This window comes from Notolepis coatsorum, assembly GCF_963971535.1.
Source record: "Notolepis coatsorum genome assembly, chromosome: 17".
Classification (NCBI taxonomy): Eukaryota; Metazoa; Chordata; class Actinopteri; order Aulopiformes; family Paralepididae; genus Notolepis; species Notolepis coatsorum.
Genome location: NC_140181.1, coordinates 101,347,176 through 101,371,870, shown reverse-complemented (window position 1 = coordinate 101,371,870; position 24,695 = coordinate 101,347,176). Strand labels below are relative to the sequence as shown.

The following is a 24,695-nucleotide window of genomic DNA, read 5'->3' as shown; positions in this document are numbered from 1 at the left end:
ATACTTGTGAGGACAAAGGTATACAAAGAGGAGATAACTATTTTAAATCGGGCATTCATGCCAATTATTGATGCCTTGGAATGACAGGAATGTGGCTTTATATTGACCTACTGTTTCCTTTTCTCCTGGTTGGGTCTTCAGACTGTCCTGCGTGCAGACGGAGTAAGAGCGAGTGCTGACCTTCTCGTTGCTGTTAACTATTATTTTGTATTTGCCTTAGGTCTGTTCTCTCAGTTGACGCCTGGCATCTTTCTCATGCTTTACTTGCATTGCTCTGTGATCTTACTATTAAAAGACACCCTACTGAAGAAGAGCAAACCACATCTCCGTCTCATTCCTTCCTCTACTATTGGAACTCAAATGTCCTACCTGCACCGTAACAGAGATCCACCGGTGCCACATTTCGGTAATGCAAATTACAAATATTATTATTATATATATCCGATGACGTCAACGTTTTGTTTAGCGCGAAGTGAAACCTATATGAAGTGTGCCGCACGCTCACGTCAACGCTCACGCGCACAATACACCTAGGATTTGACTTGATTCAACAACAAGGCAGTTGTTCAGCATCTTCAGGTATATTTATTTAAATATATAGATGTGTACCTTTTAGTTCTGCAGAATAGTTAATTGCTGCTAGAGTGGTTTGTTTAATCGTTTTATACTTGTTATTTTGTAAAACATAATTTTTTATTTAAAGATGTGTGTGTGTATATATAATATATATATATATATATATATATATATATATATATATATATATATATATATATATACGTATATATTAACAAATTGTTCTAAATAAATAATAATGATAATAAGTAATTAGAAGTTTGGACACTTTCTTTACAACTGAGGTAGGTAGATAACAATTTTTAGAGACTAAAGTACTGCAAAAAGGTACCGTTGGGTACCGTACCGGTATCGACTCAAAGGTACCGTTGGGTACCGGTATCGACTCGGTATCGGTTGAAATGTGAACGCCATCGGTATACCCAATCCTACCTGGGTACTTCCCCCCACGGCTCCTCTTGATGAAGCAGACTATGAGCAGGATGAGCACGATGAGAGCCACTGCACACATGATGCCAATGAACCAGCCCTGTGTGGAGATGTCCACCTGGTCCCGGGCATACGCTGCCACACAGGAGGAGACACAGAGAAACACACATCATGTGAACACCCATACATACACTTAATGCATACAGACACACACACACACACACACACACACACACACACACACACACACACACACACACACACACACACACACACACACACACACACACACACACACACACACACACACACACACACACACACACACACACACACACACACACACACACACACACACACACACACACACACACACACACACACACACACACACACACACACACACACACACACACACACACACACACACACACACACACACACACACACACACACACACACACACACACACACACACACACACACACACACACACACACACACACACACACACACACACACACACACACACACACACACACACACACACACACACACACACACACACACACACACACACACACACACACACACACACACACACTCCTGTCTGCAACGCGGGGGAGAGTCAGACTGAGAGAGAGCTGGGTGCTCGTCATCAGTGTCATTGTCATCCTCTCATCCTAATATCATTGTCATCCTAACATCCTAATATCATCATAATATAATTAGGGCTGTCAAAATTAATGCTTTAACTTTGGAGATTAATTTAAATTATTTAAAGCATTAAAATAAATTAATCTAGATGAATGTATGGAGTGAAAAATCTTCAACATTCTGAACTTTCAGCAGTATATTTGCTTGTTCTTTTTTTTGCATCGACTCATGCACCTTTTTGAAAATCATGAAGATGGAACACATTTTTGTTGTTAATATGATTTATATTACTGGTAGTTCATACAAGACATTATCTCCTCTAAGCCAATCTGCACTTTAACATAGGCCTGGGGTGTTTTTATTTCTGTTAGCGCCGCGGATATAAGAAAGAGGTCTAGCTGAGTCAATGTTGATGGTTTTGTTGAACATTTGTATTTCACAGGAGAGAAACTGTATTCAAAGAAAGCTATTAAAATAGTATTTGAATCTAAATATAATTTATTTGTGTTGATTTTACATTAATTCCATGATTTTACTCAAGTAAATATCTGTTATGAGCTTCGGTCTTAAGTAAAAAAAAAATTCTATTTTTAATCTAGATTAATCTAGATTAATTACAGAAAATTCTGAGATTAATTAGTTATTTTTTTTAAGCTATTGACGGCACTAAATATAATATAATATTATATTATATCATAATATCAAAACCAATGCTTTAAGGAGATATTTAATTTTTAGAGCATTAACTCTTTGGAATAACCTGCCTCAAAACCTCTGCTTTTAACTTTTAAAAATAATCTTAAATTGTATTTAACACTGTAAAGTATTTTGTTTTGTTTTTGTTTGTTTTCTGTTTCTGTACTTGCATGTAATTTTAGCCATCTTAATTGTTAGTTTCATTATGCATTGTGTGTTGAGTACTACTGACTTTTAATAATTTTGTTTTGCAATAATAATTGTTTTTGTATTTTTTTTGTGTGGACCCCAGGAAGACTAGCTGGTTGCTATGGCACCAGCTAATGGTGATCCGTACTCAAATCAAATCAAATCATCATCGTCATCGTCATCGTCATCAGTATCAGTATCATCATCATCATCAGTGTCATCTTCACAACGTAATATCATCATCATCCTCATCAACTTACATCATCATCAATTTACATAATTTCCTTGATGGTCAAGCATCAATACCGACCCCACAGACCTACAGACGTTGCCGCATGGACTACATAATAGTGACGTACCTTCCGTGGTGTAATGGGGCGACTCCTCCGTGTACCACTCCCCCAACCCGGCCTGCGTTCTGGCTGCCAGGGAGAACCTGTAGCGGGTGTAGCGGTCGTGTCGCTGCACAGAGAAACTCGTCACGTTCGGAAGAAACTCTTCCACCCGCAGCTCCTCTCCTCTCGTAGCGTTCACTATGGAGAGAGAGCGAGAGGGAGGGGAAGAGGGAGACACTTCAGTGACCAACGAGAACTCTTAAAACGCTGTGAGAGTGGTCACTCCACTGAGCAATAAGGTGAAGTGGGCCCACATTACCTGCTCTTGAGAGGTGCACACAATGAGTGTGTCTATTACCTTCACTAACTGATCCCACTTCAGAGTGTTGTGGAGATATCCTGCTATTTGAGTGCACACTGTGAAGCGTGCCATTACCTGGCGTACGCAGAAGTACTCTTGTCTTTAGGTTAATATAAGTATTTCCACTAGATATGGGCACTTTGCCAACTGTTGCAGTGAGGAGAGGGTTCCAGTTGGATGAAGTCTTTTATGCTTTGAGATATTTTGAACGTCATGAAGACTAAGGTGGAGTATTATCAGGGTATCTGCAGGTTTAAATTTAAGTTACATTTAAGACTTTTTAAGACCTTTTTAATACCACTTAGAGCTAAATATTATACCAATTTTCACGACCATACTACGTAGCAAAAATGGTTAATTATAGTTTTTACACGGTTCATTTTTGTCTCATGTTTTTCATATTCAGATACAATTGTATTGCCTATATTTATGTCTTTCAACTATTACCCTGCCCATATCTGTACCTACCCTCCCCCCTCTCCCATGCTGCTATGAGGGGATCAATAAAGGAATATCTTATTTTATCTTACCATACTAGCAAAAAAAGAAAGAAACGCATAGCGACACTGAACTGGTGGCTGCACTTGCGCGCCAATTTAAAGGATAACTCCACTTTTTTTTTAAATTAGCTTATTTAACATCTTCCCTGGAGTTAGACAAGAAGATGCATACCTTTTTTGTCTCTGTGCGTGCATTTTAGCTTTGGGAATAGACGCTCCGTTAGCATAGCTTAGCTTCATCACTGGAAGTGGGGGAGGACAGTAGCCTTACAGTGCCTTACAGTGTATTGCAAGGTCTGACATTGACCAAACTTGATATGCATGACCTTGGTGGGCTCTAGGTCAACTCCTGAAAAGGGGGTCAATGTCAGACTTTGCAATCAAAAGTTAGGGGGCTAATAACCCTTGCCATAATTTCAGTGCGCCCCTAACTTTTGATTGCAAGGTCTGACATTGACCCCCTTTTCAGGAGTTGACCTAGAGCCCACCAAGGTCATGCATATCAAGTTTGGTCAATGTCAGACCTTGCAATACACTGTAAGGCACTGTAAGGCTACTGTCCTCCCCCACTTCCAGTGATGAAGCTAAGCTATGCTAACGGAGCGTCTATTCCCAAAGCTAAAATGCACGCACAGAGACAAAAAAGGTATGCATCTTCTTGTCTAACTCCAGGGAAGATGTTAAATAAGCTAATTTAAAAAAAAAGTGGAGTTATCCTTTAAATGATTGCTCGTTCCATACAAGCTCTCGCCAGACGCACCAAGCTCTCGCCAGACGCACCAAGCTCTCGCCAGACGCACCAAGCTACCGCTAGACGCACCAAGCTCTCAGCCAGACGGACCAAGCTCTCAGCCAGACGCACCAAGCTCTCAGCCAGACGCACCAAGCTCTCAGCCAGACACACCAAGCTCTCAGCCAGACGCACCAAGCTCTCAGCCAGACGCACCAAGCTCTCAGCCAGACGCACCAAGCTCTCAGCCAGACGGACCAAGCTCTCAGCCAGACGGACCAAGCTCTCAGCCAGACGCACCAAGCTCTCAGCCAGACGCACCAAGCTCTCAGCCAGACGCACCAAGCTCTCAGCCAGACGCACCAAGCTCTCAGCCAGACGCACCAAGCTCTCAGCCAGACGCACCAAGCTCTCAGCCAGACGCAGCAAGCTCTCAGCCAGACACACCAAGCTCTCAGCCAGATGCACCAAGCTCTCAGCCAGACGCACCAAGCTCCCGGTAGCACCGCAAAAAACATTTAATATAAAAACATTTTATATTTTATATTATTTAATCTCCTGACAGCCGGGAGATGGGTAATGGGGGGAAAAATGGTTCTGAATTCTGTTCTCTTTGTGTATTTTCTTTGAAGCCTCATGGATTCTAGCAAAACACAGTAATAGTACATTTAGGAGGGAAGGCAAAATAACATGAATGACAACTAAACCCAAATAATTTAAAGTAAGTGTTGTGAGGGCTGCTTTTGAGCAGTTACCTCAGCCTGTTGGTTCCCCCCTGAGGACGCGTGGCGCGTTGACACGACCCAGAGGCGTACGTCTCTCGAGACGTTCACGTCTCACGGCTGGTGCTAATGAACAATTAGAGAATGCTGCCTCTTCCCGGACTATAAACACCTGACCAACCCCAGCAGTCGATGCGAGTTCGTTCTGTAGGAACAGTAGGTTTGTTGCGCCTTAATTATTTCCTTTTGACATTTCTGTCTAACTTAGTTCTCGTTGATTGTTGTCATTTATTTGTCTGCTACCTAACCTTGTTGTTTTGATGCGCGTGTTCAAATGCTTGTAACCCTGACCTCGTTTTCTTCTCCCCCTCCAGCGTGGGTAGATGTTTACTGGTCAACTAATATCGTGTCTCTTTTTCTCTCTTCCATCTAGTTTGGAAGACGCCGTCTCGGATACTCGTCGCGTTCATCCGCCCATTAATTCCCTTGTTATTTTCTCCCCCCTGCCTCGGCCAAGTCCCTCGTGTTATTTCCCCCCTCGGGAATCAGTTATTGTTTCGCCCCAGCGTGGCCGAGGCCACATGTTCCAACACGGTAAGACTTTATTTACATATTAAGTACACACACATAGTCTGCTACATCACACATACTTCGGGTTTTAACACACACCTCATAACCCAGGTCCCGACCTGCTGACACTACATTTCCACCGTTCATTGTTTGTATGCCTTGTACATTTTTTCATATTGTTGAATTTGTCTCTGTTTGTAAAAATGAATACACGCTTGTTTTAGCATTTAAACTGTTGGACCCGTTCCTTTGTTCCCATAACAGCTCTTTATCGGAATATATACATCTATAAGATTTTGTTCATAAGCATTTCTCAGGGTACTAACGATTGTGACATGCTTGTTTTTGAGAAAGTATTGTTTATTGATCAAATTAAATTTGCTGAATAATTTTAACTCAACCTGTTCCACCCGACGGGGTCGGTACCGACCCCAAAATGGCATCTGGTCATAAATCAATATTTTTCAGTGTTGCAAGAAAATTTGCAATTTTTTAATCAAACGTATTCAAGTATTAACATCACTAACATGTCACAAAAGCATGTAGAATGTATATTATCATCAATATGTTAGTTTAGCAATAGGATAAAAGTGCCATTAGATAGTTTTAACTTCTCGATTTGCTGAAGTCTATTGCAAAACGGCGACCATTTTGAAAATTTTGAACCATGGGAATTGTAAATACTAAATCCAAATTGAACTCGGGCATTTGAAAGATAATATATGTATATATATATATAAATGTGCGAATTGGCTATAATAAGGTAATTTATAAGCATCATATTCTATATTCTATAATAATATTTCAAATTGCATTGGTCCGGATGGGAGAATTCAGTACTGTATCTACAGAACCTTCGGTTTAATCATCTTCCCTTTATTAATTTCCTTAATTATTTTTTTACACATGATCTCAAGAGGGTACTGAACGATATCAGTGGCAGTTTTTTAAGTTTGGGCATTATTATCATGGTGTTATTCACTGTCAAAGATGCAAAGAAAAATCATAAATCATATTCTCCTTTGTTTCATCACAATTTAAGCAAGCCTAGTAATAGACATAATATTTCTGACACTGTGAATACATTCCCTGAGGTCCATAGATGTCCCTAGATACCAAGAATATGCAAATGGACCTTGTAGAAGTGGAGCAATATTCCATTTACCTAGGTATATATTTTAGGCGAAAATATTCCACGGGTGGAACCGGTTAAAGGTTTGATTTATCTATTTTCAGTGTAAGATCAAGCTATAAACAACAATGACAATTGTTCCACTGCCTTAAAAGGGCACGTTAACATTATGCGAAATGCACTTACCGTCTTCTCCAGCGTCAGACAAGAAGACAGATACAGGACTCCTCTTGCATTCAATAGAAAGCTGCAGACTAGCCTAGCTTAGCACAAATTAATGGAGGTGGATATGGATCAGCAGTGGTCCGTATCCACTTCCATTAATTTGTGCTAAGCTAGGCTAGTCTGCAGCCAGATAGCTTTCTACTGAATGCACAGGGAGGAAATTGGTATCTGTCTTCTTGTCAGACTCTGGAGAAGACGGTAAGCACATTTCCCATAATGTTAGTTTGTTCCTTTAAATGTTCACATCTACCTAGGGTGCAAAGAAGTCTGTATTATACTTATATGATTCGTTGTCTTCAATTATAAATTACACAAGGCATTTCTAATCTAAACTACATAACATAACAGATTAATGAATCTGTTATGTTATCTTCTTATCTTCTTTGTTTACACTGTTATCGCAGAATGATGCAGCACTGATGTTCCAAGTAAATGTTCCCCTTTGGGACAATAAATGTTATTCTTATCTTATCTTAACTGGAATTCAGGAGCTTGTTCACTGGTGGGTCTGCCTACTGTACCTGTCTGGTACTTGGTGGGTCTGCCTACTGTACCTGTCTGGTACTTGGTGGGTCTGCCTACCTGTCTGGTACTTGGTGGGTCTGCCTACCTGTCTGGTACTTGGTGGGTCTGCCTACCTGTCTGGTACTTGGTGGGTCTGCCTACCTGTCTGGTACTTGGTGGGTCTGCCTACCTGTCTGGTACTTCGTGGGTCTGCCTACCTGCCTGGTACTTGGTGAGTCTGCCTACTGTACCTGTCTGGTACTTGGTGGGTCTGCCTACCTGTCTGGTACTTGGTGAGTCTGCCTACTGTACCTGTCTGGTACTTGGTGAGTGAGTCTGCCTACCTGTCTGGTACTTGGTGGGTCTCCTGTCTGGTACTTGGTGGGTCTCCTGTCTGGTACTTGGTGGGTCTGCCTGTACCTGTCTGGTACTTGGTGGGTCTGCCTACCTGTCTGGTACTTGGTGGGTCTGCCTACCTGTCTGGTACTTGGTGGGTCTGCCTACCTGTCTGGTACTTGGTGGGTCTGCCTACCTGTCTGGTACTTGGTGGGTCTGCCTGTACGTCTCACGGCTGGTGCTAATGAACAATTAGAGAATGCTGCCTCTTCCCGGACTATAAACACCTGACCAACCCCAGCAGTCGATGCGAGTTCGTTCTGTAGGAACAGTAGGTTTGTTGCGCCTTAATTATTTCCTTTTGACATTTCTGTCTAACTTAGTTCTCGTTGATTGTTGTCATTTATTTGTCTGCTACCTAACCTTGTTGTTTTGATGCGCGTGTTCAAATGCTTGTAACCCTGACCTCGTTTTCTTCTCCCCCTCCAGCGTGGGTAGATGTTTACTGGTCAACTAATATCGTGTCTCTTTTTCTCTCTTCCATCTAGTTTGGAAGACGCCGTCTCGGATACTCGTCGCGTTCATCCGCCCATTAATTCCCTTGTTATTTTCTCCCCCCTGCCTCGGCCAAGTCCCTCGTGTTATTTCCCCCCTCGGGAATCAGTTATTGTTTCGCCCCAGCGTGGCCGAGGCCACATGTTCCAACACGGTAAGACTTTATTTACATATTAAGTACACACACATAGTCTGCTACATCACACATACTTCGGGTTTTAACACACACCTCATAACCCAGGTCCCGACCTGCTGACACTACATTTCCACCGTTCATTGTTTGTATGCCTTGTACATTTTTTCATATTGTTGAATTTGTCTCTGTTTGTAAAAATGAATACACGCTTGTTTTAGCATTTAAACTGTTGGACCCGTTCCTTTGTTCCCATAACAGCTCTTTATCGGAATATATACATCTATAAGATTTTGTTCATAAGCATTTCTCAGGGTACTAACGATTGTGACATGCTTGTTTTTGAGAAAGTATTGTTTATTGATCAAATTAAATTTGCTGAATAATTTTAACTCAACCTGTTCCACCCGACGGGGTCGGTACCGACCCCAAAATGGCATCTGGTCATAAATCAATATTTTTCAGTGTTGCAAGAAAATTTGCAATTTTTTAATCAAACGTATTCAAGTATTAACATCACTAACATGTCACAAAAGCATGTAGAATGTATATTATCATCAATATGTTAGTTTAGCAATAGGATAAAAGTGCCATTAGATAGTTTTAACTTCTCGATTTGCTGAAGTCTATTGCAAAACGGCGACCATTTTGAAAATTTTGAACCATGGGAATTGTAGTTTTTTTTTGTGGCCATTTTGTCGAGGGAATGGATAGCTGTGGATCAGCATTGGAATTTTTCCAAACTACACTTCCTGGCAGATTCTATGAGGGTTCAAAGCGTTCTGAATGAATTATATCAATAACTGTTATTATTCCGGATAATAAGCCACAAAAGGTAACGTTTTTGACAAATATTGAAACACAGTTAGTTTCTCCTCCCTATTGTCAGCATGTAGGAACAATTAGATCTGAAATTTGTTTCAAAATGGTTGCACTGTGGTGAAAATAAAAAAGTACAGTAAATTACAGTAGATATCATTATCTGTTCTTATGCACGCCTGGTGATACTAAATCCAAATTGAACTCGGGCATTTGAAAGATAATATATGTATATATATATAAATGTGCGAATTGGCTATAATAAGGTAATTTATAAGCATCATATTCTATATTCTATAATAATATTTCAAATTGCATTGGTCCGGATGGGAGAATTCAGTACTGTATCTACAGAACCTTCGGTTTAATCATCTTCCCTTTATTAATTTCCTTAATTATTTTTTTACACATGATCTCAAGAGGGTACTGAACGATATCAGTGGCAGTTTTTTAAGTTTGGGCATTATTATCATGGTGTTATTCACTGTCAAAGATGCAAAGAAAAATCATAAATCATATTCTCCTTTGTTTCATCACAATTTAAGCAAGCCTAGTAATAGACACAATATTTCTGACACTGTGAATACATTCCCTGAGGTCCATAGATGTCCCTAGATACCAAGAATATGCAAATGGACCTTGTAGAAGTGGAGCAATATTCCATTTACCTAGGTATATATTTTAGGCGAAAATATTCCACGGGTGGAACCGGTTAAAGGTTTGATTTATCTATTTTCAGTGTAAGATCAAGCTATAAACAACAATGACAATTGTTCCACTGCCTTAAAAGGGCACGTTAACATTATGCGAAATGCACTTACCGTCTTCTCCAGCGTCAGACAAGAAGACAGATACAGGACTCCTCTTGCATTCAATAGAAAGCTGCAGACTAGCCTAGCTTAGCACAAATTAATGGAGGTGGATATGGATCAGCAGTGGTCCGTATCCACTTCCATTAATTTGTGCTAAGCTAGGCTAGTCTGCAGCCAGATAGCTTTCTACTGAATGCACAGGGAGGAAATTGGTATCTGTCTTCTTGTCAGACTCTGGAGAAGACGGTAAGCACATTTCCCATAATGTTAGTTTGTTCCTTTAAATGTTCACATCTACCTAGGGTGCAAAGAAGTCTGTATTATACTTATATGATTCGTTGTCTTCAATTATAAATTACACAAGGCATTTCTAATCTAAACTACATAACATAACAGATTAATGAATCTGTTATGTTATCTTCTTATCTTCTTTGTTTACACTGTTATCGCAGAATGATGCAGCACTGATGTTCCAAGTAAATGTTCCCCTTTGGGACAATAAATGTTATTCTTATCTTATCTTAACTGGAATTCAGGAGCTTGTTCACTGGTGGGTCTGCCTACTGTACCTGTCTGGTACTTGGTGGGTCTGCCTACCTGTCTGGTACTTGGTGGGTCTGCCTACCTGTCTGGTACTTGGTGGGTCTGCCTACCTGTCTGGTACTTGGTGGGTCTGCCTACCTGTCTGGTACTTGGTGGGTCTGCCTACCTGTCTGGTACTTGGTGGGTCTGCCTACCTGTCTGGTACTTGGTGAGTCTGCCTACTGTACCTGTCTGGTACTTGGTGGGTCTGCCTACCTGTCTGGTACTTGGTGAGTCTGCCTACTGTACCTGTCTGGTACTTGGTGAGTGAGTCTGCCTACCTGTCTGGTACTTGGTGGGTCTCCTGTCTGGTACTTGGTGGGTCTCCTGTCTGGTACTTGGTGGGTCTGCCTGTACCTGTCTGGTACTTGGTGGGTCTGCCTACCTGTCTGGTACTTGGTGGGTCTGCCTACCTGTCTGGTACTTGGTGGGTCTGCCTACCTGTCTGGTACTTGGTGGGTCTGCCTACCTGTCTGGTACTTGGTGGGTCTGCCTGTACCTGTCTGGTACTTGGTGGGTCTGCCTACCTGTCTGGTACTTGGTGGGTCTCCTGTCTCGTACTTGGTGGGTCTCCTGTCTGGTACTTGGTGGGTCTCCTGTCTGGTACTTGGTGGGTCTGCCTGTACCTGTCTGGTACTTGGTGGGTCTGCCTGTACCTGTCTGGTACTTGGTGGGTCTGCCTACCTGTCTGGTACTTGGTGGGTCTGCCTACCTGTCTGGTACTTGGTGGGTCTGCCTACCTGTCTGGTACTTGGTGGGTCTGCCTACCTGTCTGGTACTTGAGCGAGTACCCAGTGAGGATTCCGTTGGGCTCAGCTGGTGGGTCCCAGTCCACATAGATGGTGTCCAGATGTCTCTGTTGGATGCGGAAGGACCGGGGCGCAGATGGCACTACAGACAGACACACACCCAGCAGGACATCACAGTAAACATACAGTTTGGGTAGAATATGTTTGTCTCTGCTCCACTGGCAAGAGGACAGATTGAGACAAAAATCCTTTTTTAATGCTTGTATTGTCATGTTTTTTTTGTTGCTCGGGAAAAAACCTCTAAACCTTTGTTATGTTGATTATAATAATAATAATAATAATGGATTGGATTTATATAGCGCTCTTCTCTGACTCAGAGCGCTTCACAGAGTCCATTATTCGTTCATACACAGTCATACCGGTGGTGGTAAGCTACAATTGCAGCCAGAGCTGCCCTGAGGCAGACTCACGGAAGCGTGGCGAATAATCATCGCCTACGGCCCCTCCGACCACCACCAACATTCATTCACATGCATACACATTCATACGAGGCAAGTAGGTTAAGTGTCTTGCCCAAGGACACAACGGCAATGGGATGGACATGGGCTTGAGCGGGATTCGAACCACCAACCCTTCTATCATTGGACACCCCGCTCTACCCCTGAGCCACGCCGCCCCACATTATGGACTGTTCTATTCTAATTGAAATGCACAGGAGGACACTACTATATTATAGGAACACAGGTTTCCTGTCTTCATCTTTCTTTCTTCAGCTTCCCTCGAGTCGTCGGGCAGACCACAGTTAAACATGGTTGAGTAAATAGTGTCCGCAGTTCGCTAGAGATCTGCTCTCCTCCGGTGACATCACCCGGAGGAATTTCTCGGGAAGCCGATGCGGCTGAGCTCTCGAGAGTGAGTCACGTGTCTAATTATCACCTGTCCGATTATCACCTGTCCGATTATCACATGTCCGATTATCACATGTGCGATTATCACATGTCCGATTATCACATGTCCGATTATCACCTGTCCGATTATCACATGTCCGATTATCACATGATCGATTATCACATGTCCGATTATCACCTGTCCGATTATCACATGTCCGATTATCACATGATCGATTATCACATGCCCGATTATCACATGTCCGACTATAACATGTGCGACTATCACATGTCTTATTATCACATGTCATATTATCACCTGTCCGACTATCACCTGTCCTATTATCACCTGTCATATTATCACCTGCCCGACTATCACATGTGCGATTATCACATGTGTGATTATCACATGTCCTATTATCACATGTCCAACTATCACATGTGCGATTATCACATGTCCAACTATCACATGTCCTATTATCACATGTCCGACTATCACATGTGCGATTATCACATGTCCAACTATCACATGTCCTATTATCACATGTCCGACTATCACATGTGCGACTATCACATGTCCTATTATCACATGTCCAACTATCACCTGTCCGATTATCACCTGTCAGATTATCACATGTCAGATTATCACATGTCATATTATCACATGTCCTATTATCACATGTCATATTATCACATGTCCGACTATCACATGTGCGATTATCACATGTCCTATTATCACATGTCCTATTATCACCTGTCCGATTATCACCTGTCCGACTATCACATGTCCGACTATCACATGTCCGACTATCACATGTCCTATTATCACATGTCCTATTATCACATGTCCGATTATCACATGTCCGACTATAACATGTGCGACTATCACATGTCTTATTATCACATGTCATATTATCACCTGTCCGACTATCACCTGTCATATTATCACCTGCCCGACTATCACATGTGCGATTATCACATGTGCGATTATCACATGTCTTATTATCACATCTCCTATTATCACCTGTCCTATTATCACCTGTCATATTATCACCTGCCCGACTATCACATGTGCGATTATCACATGTGTGATTATCACATGTCCTATTATCACATGTCCAACTATCACATGTGCGATTATCACATGTCCAACTATCACATATTATCACATGCCCAACTATCACATGTCATATTATCACATGTCCGACTATCACATGTGCGATTATCACATGTCCAACTATCACATGTCCTATTATCACATGTCCGACTATCACATGTGCGACTATCACATGTCCTATTATCACATGTCCGACTATCACCGGTCCGATTATCACCTGTCAGATTATCACATGTCAGATTATCACATGTCCTATTATCACATGTCCTATTATCACATGTCATATTATCACATGTCCGACTATCACATGTGCGATTATCACATGTCCTATTATCACATGTCCTATTATCACCTGTCCGATTATCACCTGTCCGACTATCACATGTCCGACTATCACATGTCATATTATCACATGTCCTATTATCACATGTCATATTATCACATGTCCGACTATCACATATGCGATTATCACATGTCCTATTATCACATGTTCGATTATCACATGTCATATTATCACCTGTCCTATTATCACATGTCATATTATCACCTGTCCTATTATCACATGTTCGATTATCACCTGTCCTATTATCACATGTGCGATTATCACATGTCCAACTATCACATGTCCTATTATCACATGTCCGATTATCACCTGTCCGACTATCACATGTCCGACTATCACATGTCCTATTATCACATGTCATATTATCACATGTTTGATTATCACCTGTCCGATTATCACCTGTCCTATTATCACATGTCCGATTATCACCTGTCCTATTATCACATGTTCGATTATCACCTGTCCGATTATCACCTGTCCTATTATCACATGTCATATTATCACATGTCCTATTATCACATGTCCTATTATCACATGTCCGATTATCACCTGTCCTATTATCACCTGCCCGACTATCACATGTCCGACTATCACATGTCCAACTATCACATGTCATATTATCACATGTCCTATTATCACATGTTCGATTATCACATGTCCTATTATCACCTGTCAGACTATCACATGTCCAACTATCACCTGTCCTATTATCACCTGTCCTATTATCACCTGTCATATTATCACATGTCCGACTATCACCTGTCCTATTATCACCTGTCCTATTATCACCTGTCCTATTATCACATGTCCGACTATCACATGTCCTATTATCCTATCACAACAGAATGACATGATTAGGATTGAAAATTGGCGAAGTTCTCCTTTAACATAATTAATCGACTTGGAGCCATGGAGCCAACCTTCCCCAACAAACAGCCATGGCAATCGAAGGAAGGCAGCGTGTGTGTGCAGCAAGATGTCCAGAGAATGTCCGAAAAATGGAAACACATGAACGGCAGACTTTTGGAACATGCTTTGGACGTGAACGACGCAAATTAACGTGCAAAAAAAAGGGGGCCATTGTTGTCCGTACCTCCTTCAGGCGTGGAGAACTCTATAGTGTTACTGACTGGTCCTTCGTATCGATTGTTGGTCACCACTATGTACATCTTGTAGTGGCTGTAGGGGAAGAGGCCTGCCAGTGTCCCGGAGAAGTCCCCGGGGTCGATGGTTGTGAAGGAATTGGACCTCATGGCCCTGCTCACGCCGTGCCACCTCAGCTGGCTGCTGTCCCTCCAGTAATAAACCTGAGACCAACCAGACAATAATAACAATTATAATAAACGTTTATTATTATTAATAAAACTTTTTTTTTTTATATACATTTTGATGACAGAAGTATATTACAATTGTTCCGGGAGTTTTATTTTTTATTTTTTATCTCTTTTTATTAGTATCATCACATTACATGTTACAACAGGTTGCAGTATGAGGGTCGACATTATTTTGCTCACACTCTACAACATGTTGTCCATGATTGGACTATTCCCATTCCCCCCCCCCCCCCCCTTTGCTGTCCCTTATAAAGTTAATGTGTTAGGTTTGTTTTAAAGTAAAGCATACAACCACCCGCCCAGACAAAAAACAATAATAATAACAATGGATGTATACACTTACATACATACATGATACACACATGCAAAAAGAAATTAAATTAAATTAAAAGAAATAATAATGTAAATTAAAAAGAAAAAAACAGTAATATATAATATAGGTAGTACTCTCCATTCTGGTAGCATGTTTTCCAAATTTCCGGGAGGTTTTAATAAAGAAATTCCTCTTTATGCCTGTCTATAATTATGGCAATTTTATCCTCATTTTATGCCTATGTCTATTTGTGTCACTACTGTGAAGCACTTTGGGCTGCGATTCTCGTTTAAAACAAATAAAGCATGAACATTGGCATGGTGTACGTTTCTGTGTGTATTCATCCACAATCTATAGCTCAACATGAAACAATTAATTGTAAAATAATTACGTATTATTTTATTTCAACCGTAATGTAGTAGCTAAACAACTACCATCCAATCTCCAACCTTCCTTTCCTTAGTAAAATCTTGGAAAGAGCAGTGGCCGCCCAACTCCAACAATACATGTCCAACCATGAGCTCTATGAGCCTTTTCAATCTGGCTTCAGAACTCAATACAGCACAGAGACCGCCCTCATCAAAATCACCAACGACCTCCTCCTTGCAGCAAACTCTGGCCATCCTCATCCTCCTGGACCTTTCTGCAGCCTTCGACACAGTCTCCCATTCTATCCTCCTCAACCGGCCTATCCGACAACCTCTGCATCACTGGCTCAGCACTCTCCTGGTTTCAAACCTACCTCACCACCCGGACACAGTTTATCACCATCGGCGATTCCAGTTCCACCCCGGCCCCAGTCAACCAAGGCGTCCCCCAAGGCTCTGTACTTAGCCCAATTCTGTTCACCATTTACATGCTCCCCCTCGGTCAGATCATCCGCCACCATGGCCTCAGCTTCCACTCCTACGCAGATGACACACAACTCTACCTCTCCACCAAACCATCCACCCAGCTCCCCCCACGCTCCCTTGTCAACTGCCTTCATGAAATAATAACCTGGATGTCATTTAATCTTCTCAAACTCAACAACAATAAAACTGAGCTCATGGTTGTGGCACCCAAGGCCCTGCTCCGGACGGTTGGGGATCTCACCCTCAACATAGATGGCTGCTCCATCTGCCCCTCCCCTAAGGTCCGCAACCTGGGCGTTATCCTGGACTCCACCCTCTCCTACCAAGCCCATGTCAGTTCCGTCACCAAATTCGCCTTGTTCCATCTCAGAAATATCTCCAGACTCCGACCATCACTTTCCGACTCCACAGCTGAGACCCTCATCCATGCCTTTGTCACCTCCCGCCTGGACTACTGCAACAGGGTCCTGTCCGGGGTCCCAAGCAAAACCCTGTTCAAAATTCAGCTGCCAGGGTTCTAACCCGCACCGAACCCTGGCAGCACATCACTCCCACCCTCATCCACCTCTACTGGCTCCCCATCAAATCCTGCATCACCTACAAAACCCTTCTGCTCACCTACAAATCCCTTCACGCTCTGGCACCTCAGTACCTCACTGACCTCCTCCACCCCTACACTCACAGTCACGGTCCCTGCGATCAACGGACACTGGTCAGCTCTCCATCCCCCGAACCAGACTGTGGGGACAGAGCTTTCAGTGTGGCAGCTCCCACCCTCTGGAACTCCCTCCCCGCAGAACTCTGCACCGCCCCAACTCTGGACTCATTCAAAAAACTGCTCAACCCACCTCTTCAACTTGGCCTTTAACCCCTAATTTCTCACTTTATATTTATATGTTGTGTCTGTCCACTATGTTTGTTACTTTGTTATTTCCCCCCCCTATGTAAAGTGACCTTGGGTCTCTTGAAAGGCGCTATATAAAATTAAGCTATTATTATTATTATTATTAACTCTTTTTGTGCAAAAATGGAAAGCTTGCCAATGTTCATGAGGCAGAATTATTACAATAGCCGATAATACATTTTCCCAATGATAAATCCCTATACGGGTGGACCACGCGGTCGACTACACCTCTCTATAGTCTTTTTGGCTTCATCATAGGGCTGTACTGAATTCTTCGAAGCTTCGATCATAATGTTGACATTCGAATTTCTTATTTTTTATTAAAAAATATTCAGAAAATATTTTTTTGTATATATCTTTTTTATGTGTCTATTCATTCTGTTTAAACCAATGCGGTTTTTCTTCACAGTTGCAGATAAAGATTAGGCTACACTAATATTATAGTATTATACTATTATGGTATATGACTTGACTAGTCATACAAATTTAATCTATCTGCATCCACTTGGCACTCGGCGCTCCATCTAATCAAGACGACACCATCACTTTCGTACTTATTGGATTATTTATGTTGATGAAACTGATGAGTTATATTCATTAAAGAAAGTTGATTTAATTAAAAAAAATTACTAATTTAATCAGATTAATCACTTTATTCAAATTGAGGATTTATTTTGATAAAAAAATAAATTTGATTACGTCATAAAAATTTACTATTCGAAGCTTCGTTCGAATACTTCAATAGAAGCTTCAAATGTTAAGAAATGGCATTCGGTACAGCCCTGGTTCATCCTGACACCATCGTCCACAGTGGACTCACCTTGTACTCCTTCAATTCCCCCATGAGGGAGGTTCGTGCCACCGGGTCCCAGTGCACAGTCACCTGGTCGCTCTCGATGTCCGACACACGCAGGTTGAGGGGTGCAGTACGGGGACCTGGTGAACACAGAACACACAGAGGCAACGCACTGTTTCTTTTCATTCTATTTTCATCACTGAATGCCAATCACAGCTGGAAGTAAGTAAGATAAACCCATTCAATTCAAAACTTCATTACAGACTCAGGGTCCATATAAAAGACAAGACAAAGAATAAAATACACTATAAAAAAACACCAAATCATAGTTTAAAAGAGAAAAATAAGAAAAGGAAAACAAATAAAGATAGAATACATATTAAGACTGTTAGGTTGTGATCTCATTGGACGCCTTTTTATTGCGCTCGTTTTTGTTCGTCCATTTTGTATTGAAAACTTGAAAACCAAGAGAAAAAGATGGCGTATCTGCATTCGACAAGGGTGAAGTTTTCTGAGACACTCACGATCTTCCCCGGAGTAACCGATGACGACGGAGGACTCCGGTCCCAGACCGAAGTCGTTGACCGCCTGGACCTTGAGCTCGTAGGGGGTGAAGGTGTCCGCGTCGTAGATGTAGTACCTCACCCACTTGGTGGTGCTGTTCTTCCACTCCTCCCGGGAGTCTCTCCTCCTCCACCACACCAGGTACTTCAGGTGGGGGCCGTTCCACTCCCTCCACTCCAGGGCCTGCTCCACCGAGATCAGGAGGGGGACATTAACCCTTGCACTGCCACACTACCATAATGGTTAACCCTTTCACTGTGACAATACAGAAGGTTAACCCTTTCACTACCACGCTACCAAAATGGTTAACCCTTTCACTGCGACATTACAGAAGGTTAAACCTTTCACTGCCACACGACAAAGGGTTAATCCTTTCACTACTACACTACAGAAGGTTAACAATTCCACTGCCACACTTATCAAATGGTTAACCCTTTCACTTTTTTTTTTTTTTTTTTTTTTTAATCTTTCTTCCCCTCCTTTTTCCCGATTTTTCTCCCATCCCACCCTTCCTGGTTGTTGCATACTTTCCCCTACTGTTGGTCCGGGAGACCGGAGACTGTCACATGCTTTCCTCCGACGCATGTGCAGCCTGGGGCAGGCCAACCTGGCCGCGCAGGTTCTCACCGGGGAGAGTGTAGCGTGTGGGAGGCCACACTATCTCTCCTTAGTTCCAACCCTTGCTGAGCAGGCGCCCCGACCGAACTGTAGGGGTCGCTGTCCACAACGCCCAGGACCCACCCTTCAGCTTTCCCACCCCCTGATACAGCCAATTGTATCAGTGTGAGAGGCCAGCCAAGCTGATAGCAACGCCGTGAGCTGGATTCGAACAGGCGAATCCAGTGTCTCCCGGTGTTGGTGACGAACGTAATCTCTGTGCGCCACCTGCCCCCCAACCCTTTCACTGTTAACGAAGGGTTATGTATATAACCCAGTTCTATGAGTTAAATGGTGCGCTCAGCACCTGTTCTGCACTGTACTTCACTTCGTGCACGAGCACTGAATAAAAAATTCCACCATGTACCTTTACATCCCAACATCCGTCTGACCACACCCCCTTCCGCTTACCTTCATAAGCAGGTGTGTGGTCACCTACTCGCCTCCTTCCCAAACTTTCACCACAAGATCAAGGGCAGCAGCGGCGTCCAGGTGCTGAGCGCACCATTTAACTCATAGAACTGGGTTATATACATAACCCTTCGTTCTATGTCGTTAATGGCTTGCTCAGCACCTGTTCTGCAACAGGGGCTGAGCGGGAGCCATAGCCCGACCAATGTACCCCGCTGAGGCCCCCCACAACCATCAGACCGGGGAGGACCGAGCCCCCCCGACCCTCCCTAATGGAGGATACCCCCCCTATTGGAGGTTCACGGGAGGGCGACGGATCCAACCGTGCGAAGAGGCACTCAAGCAACCCAACGCACAGGGTGAGCAGACCGTGGCTTGACCCCACGACTACACACACGCACAACCCGCATGCCACCCGGGAACGAACGAGGGAACAACCACGTTACTGCCCCCAAAATCACAGGGGTCAAGAGCAAACCCAACCCCGTGGCAAGGCCGTAGCAGCGGAGCGCGAAGGAAGACCCAGACCCACTGAAGGGACTGGATCCCCTGGAAAAAGGGGGCCCGGAGAGGTCAATGACGCCAGGCATCAAGACCCCACCAGGTGGTCACTTAGTGACATCGCCCCCCACATCGCCAGCGTATTCGGATAAGGCCCCTCCAAGAGCGGGCCCTTACCCCCCAATAGCACACCGCCCGGCATACTGACCCTGTAGAACAGGCAGTCAGCATGGCCGTAAGCACACAAAAGGTTAACCAACGGAAGCAGGCAGCGTACCGGGGAAACCAGGCAACAGGCTGTAACCCGAGCCTGGAGCACTGCGGACGAGACAGGCGCCAAATGTGTCAGCTGGAAAACAGCCCTCCCGGCGGAAGGGGCGGACGCTGGCGTTGTTGACCACCATGACGAAGCCGCCATTAAAAAAAACCCACCCAGAGGGGTCGAGGCAGAGAAGGCTGACACGATTGGCAGACGTCATGAACATGCAGGGGCACACTCAACCGGGTAACCCGGGAGTTGACTCTGCTCCAACACACCAGGGAACCAACCACCCTGTCGTTACCAGATGCGGTGGTTGTTCCTATAACCCCTCAAGAAAAAAGGGTTATCCCAGGTCTACGGTATCAACGAAACTTTACTTCGGACCGGGCCCGGCGGCCCAGGAAGCACACAGGGTTACCAGAGGAGGTCCAGAAGACCACCCCAACAGCCCCCTCTCCCTCAGGGTACCAGAACAGCAGATCTGCATCCCCGGCAGACAAACGGGTTAACTGACCTGGACCAGCGTGCCCAGAACCAGTCCCGTGCCCTAACCACGCCGACATGCCTACTCCAGGAGAAGGGGCAGATATGCGTGTTGATCTAAAACATGAAAAGAGGGCACCACCCAGACGGGCCTGTGTGAACTGCGCTCGGTGGCCCACCCCAAGGGCGTGCCCCTCTACATATGTTCAGATCCATTCCGTTATCATCCCCCAGATATGAACGAGAATCGGTCGAGAACCAATAACAGGTTGTCGGAAGAGGAAAAAACCTCCATCCCAGTTGCTTTATAAAAACGCTGTTTTAACCACAAGCAGCCAAGGCGCAGTGGCGTCCCGTGGGTAAAATAACAGGGGAAGCCAAAAAAAATGTATTAAAAAAATAATTATTAAATATTTTTATTAATATTTTTATTTAAAATTTTTTTAAGTCAAGCAGTCACCATGTACACTACAGTATGGCTCGGCGGCCAGTCAAACTTTATTTTTATTTATTTAACAGATTGCAGAATGGGTACAATACAGTACGGCTCAATACACACAATTGTATAGGGGGATGCAGACCAGAGAAAGACGTTTGTCTTGTTTAGATGAGGGTCATTAATACTGCTGGAGCATTGGTTAATTTTTGGTCCGATATTTCCTTACACGATTTTGCGCGCCGCGTGGGAGCAAATTAGAGACACATATTCTTTTGCAAAAAGGTGTCCCACGGTCTCCTCTATGGCCGTGAATATTTTCACGCGGATCGGAATCACGGCGCTTTTCCGTTTCGGCGAGTTTATTCCACGCTTTCGACTTTCCTTTTCTAAGCATTTTCGGGGCTACATGTGAATGAGTAAAAGTTGCGGGACGCCCAGATGTTTCCACGATAGAAAGCTTGCGTGGATCCCATAATAGGCTCACTTAATACAGCGTTTTTAAAATCACGCGACATTTTCAGGGTCGCGAGCCGACCTTTTCCCCTCGTTTTCGATGATGGAAGTGATTTAGGAAAAGCTTCGGCACGCCGAGAGGTACCCGTGGATTTAATCTCGCGAGGATCGGGGCAATATTCGGCCCGTGGGAGCAGTCACGGGTTAATACAATTTTCAGAGTGCAGAGGGGAGGTGTGCAGAGGGGATGCCAGACTAATTATTCTGCTCACAGCCCCGTTTTCAACTTTTAAGGTGTGGCAGTCAGCTCGAATCTGATTGGCTAGTATCGGTTTTGGACTCTACATACATGAATCACATGGTTGAGGCTGGAGAAAGACACCTACCCCCTGCCTCTCCTCTAGCTGCAGTGAGCATAGTGAGTCTGACAGTGTGTTAGAGAGAGTGAGAAGGAGAAGAGGGAGACATTAAAAAAAAAAAAATAAAATTATAACACAGATGCACAGATGAAAAAGAATGTAAACTATATTAAAAAAAAATTATATATATATATATTTTTTTTTCTTTTTTTTTCATATTTCATATTTGATATTAATTCATATTTTGATAGGGAGGCCTGGCTTCCGTTGGCTTCCATAAGGATTCGCCACTGCCAAGGCGTACTAGCTACCCGCATGATCCTTAACAGAACACCCCGAGCTAGCACTAAGCGCGCATCGGGACACAACCACATCAATGAACAGGCTATATAGACCTTTCAGTGAATACCCTAGGCGCCCAGGGGAAACGACAAGAGGGGTGTGGCGCTTCCTATACTCCAACTCTTTTTATTAAAAAGAAGGAAGCACCAACAGACATGAATCCCATTTTACATAGCCGAGGGTAAAAACTATTTACATTTTTCCATCCAGTCACCCCTATCACAGAGGACTTCAGACTGAAATTCCCCAGAGAGCCTTCCCACGTGAGTCGTAGAATGAAAAAGCCATGGTAACTACGAGTCATGTGACCAACTGACTCAAGTTACACATAAAATCGAGCGTAGTGGACCCGTAAGTCCTACGCTCTATCCCGACACTTTGACACAACAGATCGTACGTAAAGATCCAACTCACGGAAGCTGTTACAAAGGATCAGATTAAACCGAATATATATATTTATTGATTGATATATATTGCATAGTATTTGTATATCGTTTGATATCCCTTGTATATTCCTTGTACATATACACGGAATATCCCTTTAGCCCAGACCATAATATTTCATTCTCCTATTGGACAGCGGTCCACAGGCGCCAGAGCCATGCCTCTGGAGTCAGGTTCAAAGTCACCGTCAAGACATGTCTGTACAAGCCCGGCCTTGCCCAGGGCTACGAGACAGAAATGAGGCTGGCACTAGTTTGTTCGCCGTGCATATAAATATGGCGAGCACTTAGTCAGAAGTCAGAGTTACCTAATAAGTTGAAGCCTCACCCACGATACAACGTGCGGTGAAGTATGGCCTGTTTGGCCCCAAATAGAGCATTGAGACCGCGTGCGAATTAATAACTGAATTGTCAGAGTTTGGCGCTATACCGTCGAGTGCGACATATTTCTATTAAGTCAGTAATAGTCTATTTGTGTATAGTGTATCGTGCGGCTAAAGTTCTACAGTGACCAGCATCACCAACGCTTCCTCGTACCAGCTAGAGTGCTTATCCAGGCTGGGCTGCTTTCATGGCGCTTTCACCCGAGGAGACCTAGACGAGAACCGTGTGGACATGTACACTGGATTAATCTACCCGACAACTACATAGCCTTTGCGGCTGGATTATATTTGTTTTGGTCCTGTGATTTATGGAGCGGAGAATCGCCGACGCCTACACGTGTTGGATTTACCCTGTGAGGAGACCAGTCGAGTCTGCGCCTCAGAGAGCCTGAGGCCGGCTAGCTTTCTTCACTGTGGAGCTACAGTCTACGGAGAACAGCTGTATTCGTCTGTGGATCAAGAGACTATTGCACCGTCTCCTGTACTTGGAGTCTCCTTAGTCATCGTTGACCAGACTCTCTACTACCGACAGATCCTCTACCCCTGCTGGCTTACAACCGGGGGGACCCTTCCAGTATCTCCCGCTATATATTACTAGTGTACCATAGATATAATTCCCTAAGATTCAGGTTGTATAATTACCTCCTGCGTAACCAGAGAATTGACATTCATTATTGATTTGCCTACGCACATTCCTTTGCCTTATAAGCGCATCCAAAGTAAAATAGAGAAGTATATTATGTACCTTTTGCTGCAATAAATACTTGATTATACCTTTGTGTGGAACCGATTCAATGTGGGAAGTGTTCATCATATTTATATATCATGTACTGTATGGCCAGTAATTAAAGTACATAAAGCGGTAGTGGTTTAATGATACCATACTTATCAATACAGTCAGGGAATTGTACCCCTCAGTTACAATTGGTCCTTCGAGCCGGAGGGTAACTAGCGTAATATTAATATAGTGGTATTAATATTGACATGGCCTATGATGAACACTCCACAAAACGGTTCTCCTAAAGTAGATCGCCCGCAGCGTAGACGGCAGACACCTCAGTACTTAGAGGATTACGTTGCCAATATACTACCTAGCTTTCTACAGACGGTAAACGCGGAAAAAGTAGATAGTAAAATTATGTCCGACCCTATCAACCAGGCTACCCCCGCCAATAGAGGCCCTAGTGGGTTCTAACGTAACTGACCAAGCTCACGGTAGGGACCAGGAGGGACCCGAC

The 24,695-nt window shown here is 43.5% G+C and overlaps 1 protein-coding gene across 1 annotated transcript in view; it reads right to left on the bottom strand.

Moving 5' to 3' along the window:
• nfascb (neurofascin homolog (chicken) b) overlaps window positions 1-24,695 on the bottom strand; it is a gene marked incomplete at its 3' end in the record, with an annotated part of 89,525 nt that overhangs the window by 7,325 nt on the left and 57,505 nt on the right. The window contains exons 18-23 of the mRNA XM_084332962.1: window positions 18,685-18,907; window positions 18,185-18,300; window positions 15,053-15,266; window positions 11,632-11,754; window positions 2,907-3,080; window positions 1,009-1,140 (exon numbers count right to left, since the gene is read on the bottom strand). Of these exons, the coding sequence (XP_084189088.1) occupies window positions 1,009-1,140; window positions 2,907-3,080; window positions 11,632-11,754; window positions 15,053-15,266; window positions 18,185-18,300; window positions 18,685-18,907 (982 nt within the window). The remainder of the gene's footprint in view (window positions 1-1,008; window positions 1,141-2,906; window positions 3,081-11,631; window positions 11,755-15,052; window positions 15,267-18,184; window positions 18,301-18,684; window positions 18,908-24,695) is intronic.